This window comes from Oncorhynchus mykiss, chromosome 17 (assembly GCF_057628025.1).
Source record: "Oncorhynchus mykiss isolate SJ-2025 chromosome 17, ASM5762802v1, whole genome shotgun sequence".
In the NCBI taxonomy this organism is placed as follows: domain Eukaryota; kingdom Metazoa; phylum Chordata; class Actinopteri; order Salmoniformes; family Salmonidae; genus Oncorhynchus; species Oncorhynchus mykiss.
In genome coordinates this window covers 44813379-44829104 of record NC_143038.1, presented here as the reverse complement: position 1 = coordinate 44829104, position 15726 = coordinate 44813379, and the positions used below count along the sequence as shown (strand labels likewise).

The 15726-nt window shown below is 42.3% G+C and overlaps 3 protein-coding genes across 4 annotated transcripts in view; 2 read left to right on the top strand and 1 right to left on the bottom strand.

The window, feature by feature from the left end:
- The first annotated feature begins 1914 nt into the window (after positions 1-1914).
- Positions 1915-8355, top strand: LOC110494280 (cadherin-related family member 4). The gene is made up of 15 exons (XM_036950366.2): positions 1915-2093; positions 2553-2576; positions 3092-3282; positions 3959-4115; positions 4275-4366; positions 4501-4608; positions 4708-4811; positions 4959-5095; positions 5866-6046; positions 6722-6872; positions 6975-7077; positions 7202-7408; positions 7497-7636; positions 7814-7955; positions 8096-8355. Exons 1-15 carry the CDS (start codon positions 2027-2029, stop codon positions 8332-8334), a joined length of 2043 nt encoding a protein of 680 aa, XP_036806261.2. The 5' UTR covers positions 1915-2026; the 3' UTR covers positions 8335-8355.
- On the top strand, positions 8341-11804 carry LOC149976049 (cadherin-related family member 4-like). The gene is made up of 6 exons (XM_090205701.1): positions 8341-8570; positions 8801-8851; positions 8954-8981; positions 9104-9160; positions 9256-9283; positions 9433-11804. The coding sequence occupies exons 1-6, from the start codon at positions 8464-8466 to the stop codon at positions 9486-9488; spliced, it is 327 nt and encodes a 108-aa protein (XP_090061827.1). The 5' UTR covers positions 8341-8463; the 3' UTR covers positions 9489-11804.
- Positions 11103-15726, bottom strand: part of LOC110494281 (guanine nucleotide-binding protein G(i) subunit alpha-2) — a 112297-nt gene continuing 107673 nt past the window's right edge. For both annotated transcript variants that reach the window (XM_021569224.3, XM_090205700.1), the window contains 5 exons: positions 14635-14763; positions 12946-13075; positions 12638-12791; positions 12155-12364; positions 11103-11997 (listed from right to left, as the gene is read on the bottom strand). In XM_021569224.3, the coding sequence (XP_021424899.1) occupies positions 12174-12364; positions 12638-12791; positions 12946-13075; positions 14635-14763 (604 nt within the window). In that variant the 3' untranslated portion in view covers positions 11103-11997; positions 12155-12173. The remainder of the gene's footprint in view (positions 11998-12154; positions 12365-12637; positions 12792-12945; positions 13076-14634; positions 14764-15726) is intronic.

The following is a 15726-nucleotide window of genomic DNA, read 5'->3' as shown; positions in this document are numbered from 1 at the left end:
AATTGAATTTCATAACATATCATACAAATTGCAATTCTTAACATATAATTTGAAATGGACGATGGACATCTAGAAATTAATACATACTATACGAAACATAGCATATCATGCTAATTGGAGTGTCCCAGATTTACATTTACTATGTTACATCTATCCCTGAGTTCAGGTTGGTCCCTGAGGTCACATGAGTTCAATTAGTCACAAGGATTAGTCTCTGGGAGAACCTTGCGGAACCAGCAATCCAAATGGGAAACAGTTAAATCTTTAAAATATGTGAGGCTGCATTGTGCTCTTGCTGATGATTTTTACTTGAAGGATTGCAAATATTTTACAGTATGCCAGCAAACAGACTGGTCAAAATGAAATCAGCCCTGAAAACATTTTCAAATGTGCCCTATATTTTGGAGGCTCCAACAGAATGTCATCTACAGTATAAGTACGTTAAATGCCATACATGTAAGTGCTTTAAAGCACCAAGTTGACACAATAACAAATCATTTTCCCATTCTCCTGTTTCGGTAAAAAGCTAAGGGATGGGGCTGGAGAAATGTAACCACTCTCAAATTCATAGACAGAGCTATGCAAGGACTGACCATCCATAATATTCAAATGATAGTTTTAACCATGTTTTCAGTCTGTACAGTGTTGGTTTACATGTCCTTTGTTTACAAACATTGGAGTAAAACAAGCTTATATTTTGGGTTCTGCAGATTGCCTCTTTAAGTATATTGTGCAGCAAATATTGCTGAAATGACAGATTAATTAAATATTTGAAAATTATAGCCCCTGAAGGTTGCCACAGGAATAGTATTGTGTAGGTCCACATCTGTCGCCATCTAGTGGGATAGATGCTGTAATGTACAGAACGCCACTGAGCAGGAGATTATCATCTACTGTCAATGGGTCATCAGTACCCATTTGCAACATTCTTGTAATGTATTGTTATTCATGTCAGTGTTAAGGTGATCGATGTACAATTGTTCACTGTTAATTGGACAAATCCGCATTTGATAGTTTACTATTCATGTGCAGATGTACACATCTCATCCACCATGATGTGACCAGACCGTGTAGAATGCATCACACATGGCATGTCACAACCTGCTTCTGCAACTTGTTGTTTTCGGGGGGGAAGTGAGTTGTTTATTTAGTCCATACATATTTTCCCATACAGTGCAAAATCAAATATATAACCTCGTTCTCCAGATGCCTGACAACTCTGTCCGGTAATTGGTGTTTTACTAAGTAGACCTACTTCTAATGTGGCCTACTTAAACCAGCCCTAGCTTCCTCATTGACATCTTTATAGTGCCCATGGGGCTGATTTTATAATGATGTGGCATGTGTGTAGTATTGTGTCAGTGTGAATTAAGTAATTCACAAGATGTTCCCATCTTTGCTTTTAGGGTCTTTTGTGTGTTTTTGTGAAAGGGCCTCTGCTTTCTATAAAAGGGTCCCTCTTCATAATTGAATAATGTCTCTGTCCATTAACAACTGCACACCTCAATGATAAACCTTTCTATGTACATAATAGCAGCTGTAAATGCCTCTGCCCATACCTTTTGGATCAATTATGTCTGTTTTTATCTACATGCATTAGGCCTAAGTAATTACACTCTGCCTCTTTGAGTGGGTTTTTGACCATTACTGCATGATGACGGATTGAAATGTGAATTCATTTTAGGAACATCCAGGCGTTTCCTTCTCCCTGCTTGGTTTACAGAGCATATCTAATGTGTCAGTCAGTATACATGTGTTGCTATGTAGTTTTCACATGTTGCCCAGTCTCTTTACTCAATACAACATGTTATCAGTTCATTTTGACTTTAGGATCATAAATGTGTCAGGACCAGGCAGAGTTGATATGGTCATGTACTTTACATCCGAGGAGGGGTATGTTTGTTTGGTAACCAGGGCTGAAGAACACAGAACACACAGCCTTACTAGCTCTACTAGGTCTTCCCAGTTCTACACAGTCCAGATAATCAGCTTTCCCAGTCAACGACACCAGCCTTAACCTCCAGCTATGGGTGTCTACAATCTCATCCGTCTACTGCTCCCAACACCTTTTTTACAGCTTCACATTTTGACCGGTGAGTTCGTTAAGAACTATCTATCTTTGAAATCAAATTTCATTGGTCACATACACATGGTTAGCATATGTTATTGCAAGTGTAGCGAAATGCTTGTAAAAGTTTCCTAAGGACTAGAAGCGAGGTAGTCCTCTCTGTCGACGCCATCTCACATCTTGCGTCAGTTGGAAATATCGAGTATCGAAGTATCAAAGTATCGAGGATTCCGATGGACAAGCTGTAGATGGACATCATAACTAAAAGCCCACCTTTCTCTATCAATTGAAAATAGGACTTCCAAAACAAGTTGAGACTATTACATTTTGTATATGTAGTGGAGATGTACCATGGAACCTGATTTTATACTGCCACAGTTGTACAATGTTGTGAAGTCAAAAGTCTGATGAGAGATACACTACAACAAAATCGATCAAGTGCTCTCATTAATTAATCTTATTCTGTGCTGTTCATGGTCCAAAGGAGCGTGTGTTTCCATAGCGACTGGTGAGTTACCTGTGTTTGTTGTCAGTAAAGGAGTTTGTGTCTAACTGTGTGTCTGCAGTGCTCCCCTGTGCACTGCTGTGTGCTAAAGCCATTCATCTTGTATTTCTAATACCATTGAATAAATATAGTTTATTAATCCCCCTGTCTCGCTCTTTCTCCCTGTACAGTAGTCTATTACACCATGTATAATATGCCAGTATATCAGTAGCTATGCCCTACTACACTACATATTTATATTCAGTGCAGTGGTGTATTCTGGTACTGGTATTCCCTGTATTTAGCTCAATTCTTGTGTATTTTATTTTACTCCTTGTGTAAGTTACTATTTAATTTTGTATTATCTTTTAAACTCTGCATAATTGGGAAAGGTTTGTAATACAAGTATTTCACTGTAAAGTCTACACCAGTTGTATTCGGCAGATGTGATAAATACAATGTGATTCGATTTGGGCAGGAGCTCTGATTGTTCTGTTCAGATTTTAGAGCCGCGCGGACTGTGCTGTGGCTCCCTCTAGGGTTCATAGGTCTCCCTGCCTCTGTGTCTGTATCGGAGAGCACCCGTCCCAGGAGTGTGGTGGTGGAGTTTCAGGTGCAGAGCTCCAGTCTTCTCCCCACAGTCAACATCCTCTCTGTCAACCCAGAGTTAGCAGTGTTTGAGACGCCCATCGTCAACCCTACTAACGTCTCTGGTATCTTCAATGTCCAGGTCGGAACAGCCAATTTTGTCAAATATCAGTTCTCAGGCATCTTTATTCTCATCTGCTTTTTATACTGATGAAGACGTAATTAAAAAAAAAACATTCTAACCTAACCCTAGCTTCATGTCCACAGCCCGGCTCAACCCTAGTCTCAACCCTAACCCTAGCTTCATGTCCACAGCCCGGCTCAACCCTAGTCTCAACCCTAACCCTAGCTTCATGTCCACATCCCGGCTCAACCCTAGTCTCAACCCTAACCCCAGCTTCATGTCCACAGCCCGGCTCAACTATAGTCTCAACCCTAACCCCAGCTTCATGTCCACAACCCGGCTCAACCCTAGTCTCAACCCTAACTTCATGTCCACATCCCAGCTCAACCATAACCCTAGCCTCAACTACAACTACAACCCTAAGTCTCGACCACAACAATAACCCTAGCCTCAACTACAACCCTAAGCCTCGACCACAACAATAACCCTAGCCTCAACTACAACTACAACCCTAAGCCTCGACCACAACAATAACCCTTGCCTTACTACAACTACAACCCCAATCCTCAACAACAACCATAACTCTAGGGTTATGTCCAGATCACAGTTCAACCCTAACCTCTGTTTTGCACGTGAACAAATGAGACATTAGTAAAGATACATGTTTTGCATCTAATATTGTGTACATGTGTAGATAGTGTTGAGCGGTTCTCTGGACTATGAGAAGGCCAGCATGGTGAGTGTTCGTCTGGGCCTGGTCACCTCATCAGGCCGTGCAGAGCAGACCTTCCATATCAGAGTGGTGGATGAGAACAATACACCCCAGTGTGAACCTCTGCTCCAGCTGCCTGGTAACACAACCTCACCTCAACCACTACACATACATTAAACACGGTTTACAAGGCTATTTATTACATGTTTACTACGATGTTATTACTATGTTATAAGGTCAGTTTATTGATCGAGGGACGTTGTAATGAGTAGATGGTCTGATGAGTGTTTTTGTACAGGAGTTGAGGTTCATGTCCCAGAGAACCTTCCTGTTCCTGTGACTCTCTACACTGTCCTGGCCTCCGACGCAGACCGCAATGACACACTCTCTGTAATAAACACACTACCTCCTCATGACTTTCTGATCTCAACTGTATTACTGTACCAATACATTGCCTAATCCTATTCAGTATAGGTTTAGACCGAGTGTTGATACCCGTTCAGGTTTGTGGGTTTGTGTTGCAGTTCTCTATCAGTCAGGTCTTGCCCAACTCCTCCAAAGGACAGTTCCACATCAGTGGAGGCGGCAGCATCCTCTCAAGCCAACCATTTGATTACCACACAGGACCAAGGGTGAGGGTGTGATATTATGTATACCTTTATGTATAAATACATGTTTTAGAAGTTTGTTTTATCAGAATGATTTCCTCCTCGTGTGATGCTGTTGAACAGGAGTTGATACTGTCTGTGGTTGTGAGAGACAAACAAGGGGCTAACTGTACTGGGACAGTCAGGATCAAGGTGCTGAAAGTCTACAACCCTCCTCTGGATCTGCTGTGAGTTCAACAGAATGATGCCTTGCCTTCGTAATGTTTATCTATCACTCCCAGTCCAAAGAGGTCTCATTTATAGGGTTTATGATAAACACAATATTGTATCAGATTTAAATGTTAAAAGTGTGGTTAACCAAGTTCTCTTGTCAGTCTTGTTTCCCAGAATGTGTCCATCTTTGAGAACCAAGGACCCGAGGATATTGTATCTACTGTTAGAGCTAACCTCACCATCCCTGATGTACTCTACACTTTTGTGAAAGATTATCCCCATTTCAAGATTGGTAGAGGTTTGGATTTTCTAAATCTTATCTCACCAATATTATGTGATGAAAATCAATGTTTTTATAATATCCTCTATGCATTGAAATGCATAAATGGCTGAATCATAATTTGAGATTAACTTTTTCTGAAATCCTCGACAGTGAAAAATGATCTGTTCCCTATGTACATTTAATTCTGAGGAAACTACTACTAAATATCACTTAAATTGGTACAGGACTCTCACTGGTGCAACAAATATAGCCTCAAAATATGTTAATGAGTGAGAAACAACAAGACCATGCACCCACTGGTGTTCAAAAGGTTTTTGGCGCTCCAAAAATTAGGTATGATATTGTATTCTGAATTACAGTAAATTACTGGCAGCAATTGGTTACTGTAGAATTTCAGGACATTGTTTATAGAATTCCAAAAATACAGTTTTTACTTTATCCTGTGGTGGTACAGCATTCTCACTCATGGGTGCAACAAATATAGCCCTTTACAAGGCACACCTTAATATATTAATGAGTCAGAGACTCGTTGCCCGCTCGCATTTTCCCACAATACTGTAAACACATTTATGGTGTTTTACTGTGCATTTTACAGTATTTTACTGTTGAAATTACATAAAGGTCTTACAATGTGCTGTAAAACAAATGTATGGTATTTTACTGTGCATTCTACGGTCATCTACTGTTTATACAGTGTCATTTGGTCGATTAATACATCTGCTAACAGTGAAGGATTTGCCCCCGAAGTGTTGAACTGTCGCTCTTCCTGTCTCTTATCCTATCAGAGGACGGTGTCATCAGAACAGCCTATAACCTGGACCTGGAGGCGGAGCGGGCCCTGGCCCACAGTGTTCTATTGGTCAGAGCCTACAGCGTGGCAGTGGAATGCTCCGCTACCGCCACTGTCACGGTCAACGTTTTGGATGTCAATGAGTTCCCACCCTTCTGCTCCCCCTCAGTGTTTGTGTAAGTAACAGGACTCTACTGGATCACTGGGCACCTGACTAAAATCAGCCCTATATGTATATCTTTGATTGATTACATGATGTCCTTGATGTAATCTATAGGTCATGTCTATGGCCAGGAGTTTTCCATGACCACGTTACGTGACCATGACTATAACTCCCAGAACTGGGGTCCAGACCACAGTGTCCTAAAGCCTGATTCACGGGGGGGGGGGGGGGGGGATTGGCGTCGAGAGGATATAGGGATGTACAGGGTTAGAGTAATGGTGGTCATTAGGACAAGACAAGCATCATTAAGATGCAGTCTCCTTCATTACAAATGAATGACCACCCAGTCTGTATGACCTACTTCACACCCACTATCATTATCACTACAGCCTATTTATGAATGATGATATGCATTATTGGACAGAGGTTGGAGATAATTGGGTCTGAATTACTGCTTTTAATCAGTGCAGAGAAAACCCATTTGGGTCTGGGATAAGGCTCTTATGCAGTGTGTGACGTTAATTATTCTTATACATATTAGCTCAAATAAAACAGATGTTTATAGAAATGTAGTCTAATAATCCAATTGAATTTAAACAGTTCAATAATTTCACCTTTTCCGTAAATGGTTTTGAAAATGCCAGGTTTGCCAGGTTGAACACAGACCGTGTGTCCTGTTGTGTTGTAGGCTGGAGGTGTCAGAGACCATTGAGGTGGGCAGCAGCCTGGGCTCATTGACCTGTGTTGACATTGACGTCAGTAACCAGAGTGTGTCTCTCACACTCGTCGATAACAGATCATCACTGTTCAAATTCCGCCTCAAAGACGGACAGCTCCAGGTAACCATGATAATGACTTAACAATGCATAATATTTGATGTACTATTACTATTCGAGTGGATGTCTTGATGAAGTCAGGGCTCAATTCAATCTGTCTGCCAGGTTAACAACACTCTGAACTATGACTCTGCTGAGATGGCCACCAATAACTTCCAGTATGAGGCCACCATCTTGGCTACGGACACAGGCACCCCTCCTCTCACATGTCAGTTCACGTTGTGTTGTTCCCTGTGTGTGTCATGTATACAGTACACCATCATCTAATAGATGTAGCAGTTTACTTCAAAGTTATAGGGTGGCAGTGTAACACAGTTTCTCTCCGTATCCAGCCCAGGTGCGTGTGCTGGTCAGTGTGACCCCAGTCAATGAACATGATCCAGTGTTTCAGACGTTGTTCTTCAGTGTCCCAGAGGGCACCAGGCCTGGTACGGCAGTGGGGACGGTGGTGGCCAGAGACACAGACTGGCCCTTTGACAACATCCGCTACTCAATCACTACAGGAGACGACACCATGTTCACTATTGATCCAGAGGGAGGTGAGGCTACAGCTGAGCACACAGGGATCAGCTTAAGATTCTTAGTTAACATTTAACATCCATAAATATGTTGCATCTCTCTCTCCAGGGGATCTGTATCTGGGCGGAGAGCTGGACTTTGAGGAGCAGCAGGTGTATGTAGTGGGGGTTCAGGCTGAGGATTATGAGCAGGATATGGACCGTACCAACCGCAAGAGAAGAACAGTGGACATCACTGTACAAGTGGAGGTGAGGAATGGACAGAGAGCTAAAGCACCATTGTACATGTATCTAGTACAGGATAACAGAGTACATACTTTCAGATATTTATCCATATAATACCATAGATTAAAAATGGTTTTGGATGTAAATTGTGAAAACTAATGATTACTGTGTATCCATTCCATCCTCTCTCTTCTCTGTCAGAATGTGAATGATAATGCTCCAGTGTGTGACCCAATCTCCTATGAGTCCACCATCTTCTCCACCTTGTCTAATAAACTCCCCATCCTCTCACTCAGCTGCGCTGATGCAGACAGCGACAGACTAACAGCTACCATCACTAACGGTACACAGTGTGTGTGCGTAACTGAGTATATGTTTCAGTTTTCACCAAAATTCCCCAGCACTCTCAGGCTAAGTCAGCTAAAGATTTGTTGTTAAAAGTATGTTTGCATATCTGAGCACGTGTGATTTCATTCACGACAGGTGCTGCAGTGGACCGGTTTCTGATGACCGGGTTGAGTCTCGTCTCCAAAAACATGTTCTCCTACGTGGTGGATGGGGTTTATGACCGCACCATGTTTGAAGTCACCATCTCTGTGTCGGATGGCAGGCATCACACTGAGGCTGTGGCCTACATCTACGTAGTTCCCTGGACCACTACTGTTCCTACTACTACTACTACTACTACTACTACTACTACTACAGTAAGATCAGCCTTGTAGAGACATGGTACAAACCACTATAACACAGCTACTGCATATGAAGGAAAACCTTTTACAACAGGAGGCCCATAAGAGACTATCATATCTTTGCTGTCCCTCTAGGCTAAACCTCCACAGGTGGTCACAGTGATGTCAGACTACTGGGATCCAGAGCCTTGGTTTGTTGCTGTGGTGACGGTTACCGGCGTCCTGCTCCTGCTGGTCACAAGTCTGCTCATCTGGGCCATTCTGAGCCGGTGATTCCCCCCCCCCTCCTCCCCTCGCACACACTGACCACCTAAAAATAAGTCTGATCAGATGATGTCGAGCAAGGTTGCATAACTCTGGTCCTTGACAACCTCTGTTCAGTTAATCCGCTCACTGTAGAGTTTACAAGATCTGCTCTCCCATGGATGCAGCAGGGTTTTCAGCAGGAGTTAGGTTTTTGTAACAGTCCATAATAGGAATTTTATGTTTATCCCTGCAGCGTCTATGGTTGGGGACCAAAAGATGAGCCTGAACCTCCATCAAATAAGACGTGAGTGCCATTACAGAACCAAGTTTTGAATTATAAGCCATTATTAATTGTTAAACATTTTACCACTAACTCACAACGTACTGTGTAATGTTATCTGAGCAGGGAAGAGATCGGCAAAATGAACACAGAAGTGAGTCAAAATGGGGCCAGTGAAAATGATCAGGCAAGTTGGATCAATGGTTTCCAATTGCATCCTGCTGAGAATAAATATGTGAAACAGCATGAGTTTACCTTTGAATGTGTTTCTCCAAGGCCTCACTAGATGGCAGCCTCAGTCTAACTAAAGCCAGCATACAAGACGACCTGATGGTAGGTGTCCATTGCCTATGGAAAACTCTATGGGTTACAGTCAGCATTGGGTCCAGGCTTAATAGAGATCTAACCGGTCATTTCTGTTCTCTCAGAGGTTTGATGGGAAGGCACAAGATCCAGGTAAGGGCTTACAAACCACCAAAATGTTCCAATATTCATATTAAGCTAAACATCTTCTGCAATTTATCAAAGCATATTAATTAATCCAACGTTTTCAGGTTCAGGCCTAAAATGTGAGAAGTAATTGGAAAACATGTTTTTTTTGTTAGTTTCAGGGCGCAGTTACCTGTTCAACTCTTCCACTGGTGAACGGCGTTGGTTGTAGGGGACGTCCAGTCTTAAATCAGTGCAGGTTGTTGATGGTATGTGCTGTTTATACCATCTGGAGCTGAAGAGGATTCATATGATGTGGATTCATATGATGTGGATTCATAGTATGTGCACAATCAGGCATTTTAGCATAATTGTGATTTCAATTACAGGTCGATTTGAAGTTTGTAAGAGTGATATTTTAAAAGGTACTATTTAATACATAATCATGCTGACCTGCTGTGGAGGCTACTCCTTAATTACTATTCCTGTGTGTGTACTCATGTAGTTCAGCATCAACAATAGTATACCTTATATATACACAGAAGTATGTGGACACCCCTTCAAATGAGTAGATGTGGCTATTTCAGCCACACCCATTGCTGATTGGTGTATAAAATCTAAGCCATGCAATGTCTATGGACAAAGATTGGCAGTAGCATGGCCTTACTGAAGAGCTAAGTGACTTTTAATGTGGCACTGTCATAGGATGCCACCTTTCCAACAAGTCAGTTCATCAAATGTTTCCCCTGCTAGAGCTACTGTAAGTGCTGTTATTGTAAAGTGGAAATGTCTAGGAGCAACAACGGCTCAGCCTCAAAGTGGTAGACCACACAAGCTCAAAGAACAGGACCGCTGAATGCTGAAGCACGTATAAATAGTCAATCCTCGGTTGCAACATTCATTACTGAGTTCCAAACGGCCTCTGGAAGCAACATCAGCACAATAACTGTTTGTCGGGAGCTTCATGAAATGAGTTTCCATGGCCGAGCAGTCACACAAAAGTCTAAAATGACCATGCATAATGCCAAGCATCGGCTGGAGTGGTGTAAAGCTCACCACATTTAGACTCTTGAGCAGTGGAAACACGTTCTCTGGAGTGACGATTCACTCTTCACCATCTGGCAGTCCGACGGACACATCTGGGTTTGGCGGATGCCAGGAGAACTCTACCTGCTCCAATGCATAGTGCCAACTGTAAAGATTGGTGGAAGAGGAATAATGATCTGGGGCTGTTTTTCATGGTTCGGGCTAGGCCCATTAATTAAAGTGAAGAGAAATCTTTGCTACAGCATACAATCATATTCTAGAAGATTCTGTGCTTCCAAATTTGTGGCAACAGTTTGTTTCAGCATGACAATGTCCCCATGCACAAAGCAAGGTCCATACAGAAATAATTTGTTGAGATCAGTGTGGAAGAACTTCACTGGCCAGCACAGAGCCCTAACCTCAACCCCATCAAACACCTGAATAGGAACGCCGACTGTGAGTCAGGCCTAATCGCCCAACATCAGTGCCGAACCTCACTAATGGCTCGTGGCTGAATGAAAGCAAGTCCCCACAGCAATGTTCCAACATGTAGTGGAAAGCCTTCCCAGAAGAGTGGAGGCTGTTATAGCACCAAAGGGGGACCAACTCCATGTTAATGCCCATGATTTATAAATGAGATTATCTTTTGGTCATGCAGTGTACGTTGTTTTGTCTAACGTGTGGAATAACAGTTTGTTTTGGTTTTATTACACCAACAGCTCTAACCTGATTTGAATGAAATGATCTGTTGTGTTCTATGAAAAACCTGTCCATTAGTATGTGAAAATGACCTAAATGTGTAGGAAAACACAAAAGCAAGTAAATCAGGTGATCTTTATTTTTATTTAAATTAAATCATTATATAAGACTTTCAAAGCATTTTAATATTGACCAAAAAACTAACCTTTTCCCAATTAGATTTTGTCTTTCCTCAATCACTATTTATCGTTAAGATGGTGTGAGAAAAATGGAAGAAAAATGTAGGCATACAGTCGGTCAAACAGTACTGATAAAAGCATATCTATGAATCGGCTGTAAACTTAAGTGAAGGCACAAACATACTGCAAAAGACATGGAATTGGTATTATAAAAAAATAATGTTAGGTACATACATACTTTAAAATCAGTTAGAATTTTTGCCATTCCTTCCCCTGGTTGTGAAGGTTTTTTTGTTTTACTTTTTAATATTTTTATTTAGATTTTGTAAAAGGAATGTTAAGATATTCTGTGCAGATTACAGAGCGAATATATTTGCCATCTCGAGTCATGCAGGAAAAATATGCGGTTTGGCTATGAATGAGGAACATATGTAAACATGATAAAAAAGAACTTCCTTTTTCCATTCATAATCTCTATCCATGCACGTTCTTCTTTTACAAAATAAGCTTTATGCGATTAAAAGTTTAATAGAATTTGCACTGCACATCAGATTTTCTAAAGTAAAATGAACGCATTTATATAAAAACCTTTTCCAATGCCTCTAATAATTGAAAATAAACTAAGAAAAAAAACGAATAACAAATGTTTGATTTGTGGTCTTAGCCCAAAGAGTTAACAATACGAGCAACTGGATCAGCAATCGTTGAAATTCTGCAATGCTCTCCGAGTTCTCAGTCTCTTAGGTGCCTTTAACAAAAGCAGAGCAAAGCAGAAATCGTGGTGGGCCAGTGCATTCCTTCACAACGTTTTTCTTCCAAACTTCCTTATAGTCAGAGCTGTTCAAGTAATCGGAGGGAACACAGAGAGAGGGAGAGGTTAATGCATCCAAAGTTAACCTTGAAGTTTTCATTCAAAACACATTAACTAGCTGGTTTCTGTGCATTTATGAACAGATCCCAGTGTGTGCTTTATTGTACATATGTAGAAGCTGACCTTGACGATTTCTCAGGCTCTAGAAGAGACCACAGTCCTTCAGGTTGTTCTTGATGATGACGTCGGTGACAGCGTCGAAGACAAACTGAACGTTCTTGGTGTCGGTGGCTTGGGTGAAGTGGCTGTAGATCTCCTTGGTGTCCTTCTTCTTGTTCAGATCCTCAAACTTGGTCTGGATGTAGGCCTGCGCCTCCTCAAATTTGTTGGGACCTGGGCATAGGAGAGGAGGTTAGGAGGATTGTTGTGCCCATAGAATTTGAATGGTTGTGCTACTGAGTCTGTATGCGTCAGGAGAAAACTAGTATCAGGTGGAGAAGGTTGATCTGTTCTACTGATGGGATTCATGGGGTTGTTACCACTAGACTCCTTTTACTGGTAAAAACGACACCTCCTAGCCTGACATGAGAATTTCAGCGTAAAGCACTGCCAACTACAAGAGAACATGGAACATTCAGGGGATTCCAAGTTGTGTTGTGGTCTTACCAGAGTACTCTGGGAAGCAAATGGTCAGGGGGCTGTGTGTGATCTTCTCCTCAAACAGATCCTTCTTGTTGAGGAACAGGATGATGGAGGTCTCTGTGAACCACTTGTTGTTGCAGATGGAGTCAAACAGCTTCATGCTCTCATGCATACGGTTCTAAAGGGAGAGAATGAAAACAAAACATGATTTAATTCCAGTTGATCAAGACAACTCAAAATTAATGTGAGGTAATTTCCTTTAGAAATAAAACTGCATTAAAAGGGATAAGAGAGATCCAGTCAGTGGTACTTAAAACAATCTCCTGCCTCACCATCTCCTCATCCTCAGCCAGCACCAGATCGTAGGCACTCATGGCCACACAGAAGATGATGGCTGTAACTCCCTCAAAGCAGTGGATCCACTTCTTCCTCTCGGAACGCTGACCGCCCACGTCAAACATTCTGTAGGGACACAAGCAGCCAGTGAGGGTCACCCTTTTACTGCCGTTTACTAGTGGTACTGTACTGTATGCCCAGCACCAACTCCCAGAACAACCTCTAGTCTAACCCTATATCTCATTTGATGAGTGCAGATTGTGAAGAAGTGGAAAGGTGTAAACAATATGATGCTGGCTCCACAGATTCATGGGCTTATGGGATTTCCCCAATGTTTTTTTTTAACACCTATCCACTCTTTTGGGTCTGGAAACCGAGGGGAGGTTTTCTGCAGGGCCATTCATGTCCTCTGTATTGGGATCCATAATTACACTAATGAGAGGGAAGCACCATGATGATGTGACATTCCTGGAGGAGCCCCCACATTCCATTATACCAGGATTGGCACAGAGAAGGGAGGCCTGAGGGTCTCTCTGTACTCGTAGCACATTCGCTGCACAGAGCATGCCATTTTCCCTGGCATTATGTCGCCATTTTTGTACAGTGCAGTTGCCGTGGTTACAGGACAGATGGGGCTGAGGCGCTGAGGGAGCAGATCTGGGTTTGTTTGTTTGTTGCCACGATGTATCGCCGCATGACTTCTTCATGAGGACATAGCAAACCGACCGGGCACATGGGCGAAATGAGAAGATGCCCGCTGTGGAAGTGCCAGTCTCGGCTGTGGTGCCCGTTTAATCATCACCACAAGGGAGGTTGCGTTTGAAAATAGACAATAGGAGGAAATGCAGAGACAGTGGCATGGAAGTCTTGTTTGGCAGATACCAGACAGACTGTCAGATTATTTTTTGTACTGTCAGCCCTGCTAGAAATTCTGCTGATATTTGCGTGAATTTCATATGTAATGGAGTGCTGCTATGCTATGTGTTAGTAGGTTGTGTAAGCCTGCAAACACATAGGGCTGTAATATTCAGGGCTGTAATGAGTAGTGCTCACCTCAACTGGGCTCTCATCAGCTCTAATATCACTCACTGTAGCCTGATTCCACCAGCCCAGCTAAACACTAGCTAACACTGCTGCAGGGCATGTTATTTGTGTGGGGTTGTTGGTGGTGTACAAATAGATGTCTATGTATGTAGATTATTCCCACATTCAAATGAACACGGATTTCGGAAGCCACTGCCATTGAACACATAAACCAGCCTGCAAACAGCCATGCAACCGGCCAGTCCATCAGTTTTTCACAACTTCCCCACCATACACACAAACTGACACACAGAGAACCAGACCAGATCAGTCAGCTGGAAATTGCTTTTTCAAAGTAACAACCAGACAAGATGGTGCCTTGGTGTGAAGAACAAAGACAGAGGAAAGAAACAGAGGTTCCTTTGCGTTTGGGCAGTGGTGCGGGCAGTGGGTTCAAAATGAACCAGATCCTGAAGCTAACTTATGAGGCAGGATCAGGTTACCCATCTCACATTCACTATCAACAGACAGAAACTAAATCACTGCTTTCTGCTAGAACAATACTTATCAGAATATGAAGGAGGAACCTTTGATTCACAATAGGGAACTGGTGCACCGACACACAAGCGCACACACACCAGGGAAGTCAGTGGTCCACTCACTTAAAGTGTAGGTCTTTGAAGGTGAAGTGTGTCTCCACAATGCCAGTGGTCTTCACTCTGGTCCGCAGCACATCCTGCTGTGTGGGGATGTAGTCTGCTTTGGCTATCCTCTCCAGGTCATTCAGGTAGCTGACAGGGACAACACACTCGGGTCAGAATACAGACACAGCTGTCAGATTAAACACTAGGAGGACTTTCACCAAGTCTAGGGTCAGAGGATTTCAGGCATCAAACTCTCCACCACTGGTTATGACCACATTATTAAATGGTATTGGTGCAATCTGTTTATTTACCCCCATCAATATAAACTCATCACTTAACAAGTACACACAAAGTAGATAAAAGACCTATCATCACAAGTCTGAAGTGCCCTCTCAATGTTAGATACAATCCGCATCAGCACTCAAATCTGCCAGGAGACTCCGACAGACTGACTCTTAACCTATTTACACACACATACAGATGACAGTGGTATTAGATCATTGGGAAACCATCTGATCTGCCTGTTGAGAGGGAAAACTATTGTGTCAGAGCACTGTCCAGCCTGGTCTCAGACGATTTTGATATTTTATTAGGATCCCCATTAGCTGTTGCAAAAGCAGCAGCTACTTTCCTGGGGTCCACACAATACATGAAACATAATACAGAACATCAAGACAAGAACAGCTACGTAAAGAGGACAGAACAACGTACATAAAAAAAGGCACATGTAGCCTACACATCAATGCATACACACAAACTCTCGGTCAAATAAGGGAGAGGCGTTGCGCCACGAGTGTTGCTTATCTGTTTTTTGAAACCAGATTTGTTGTTTATTTGAGCAATATAAGCTGGAAGGAAGTTCCATGCAATAAGGGCTCTATATAATACTATACTCTTTCTTGAATTTGTTCTGGATTTGGGGACTGAATAGACCCCTGGTGGCATGTCTGGTGGGATAAGTGTATGTCAGAGCTGTGTGTAAGTTGACTACTGTATGCAAACTATTTGGGATTTAAAACATTTTCAGAAACAAGAAGTCATGCAGTCAGTCTCTCCTCAACTCTTAGCCAAGAGATCCTGGCATACGTAGTATTTATATCAGCCCCCTGA

Excerpts from the sequence above, each read along its gene's own strand:
- LOC110494280 (XM_036950366.2), top strand. The coding sequence starts at position 2,027 with ATGGGTGTCTACAATCTCATCCGTCTACTGCTCCCAACACCTTTTTTA. Across the intron at positions 5,096-5,865 it reads CCATTTCAAGATTGGTAGAG|AGGACGGTGTCATCAGAACA; the intron begins GTTTGGATTTTC and ends TTATCCTATCAG. Across the intron at positions 6,047-6,721 it reads TGCTCCCCCTCAGTGTTTGT|GCTGGAGGTGTCAGAGACCA; the intron begins GTAAGTAACAGG and ends GTTGTGTTGTAG.
- LOC149976049 (XM_090205701.1), top strand. The coding sequence starts at position 8,464 with ATGTCAGACTACTGGGATCCAGAGCCTTGGTTTGTTGCTGTGGTGACG. Across the intron at positions 8,982-9,103 it reads TCGGCAAAATGAACACAGAA|GCCTCACTAGATGGCAGCCT; the intron begins GTGAGTCAAAAT and ends TGTTTCTCCAAG. Across the intron at positions 9,161-9,255 it reads GCATACAAGACGACCTGATG|AGGTTTGATGGGAAGGCACA; the intron begins GTAGGTGTCCAT and ends CTGTTCTCTCAG.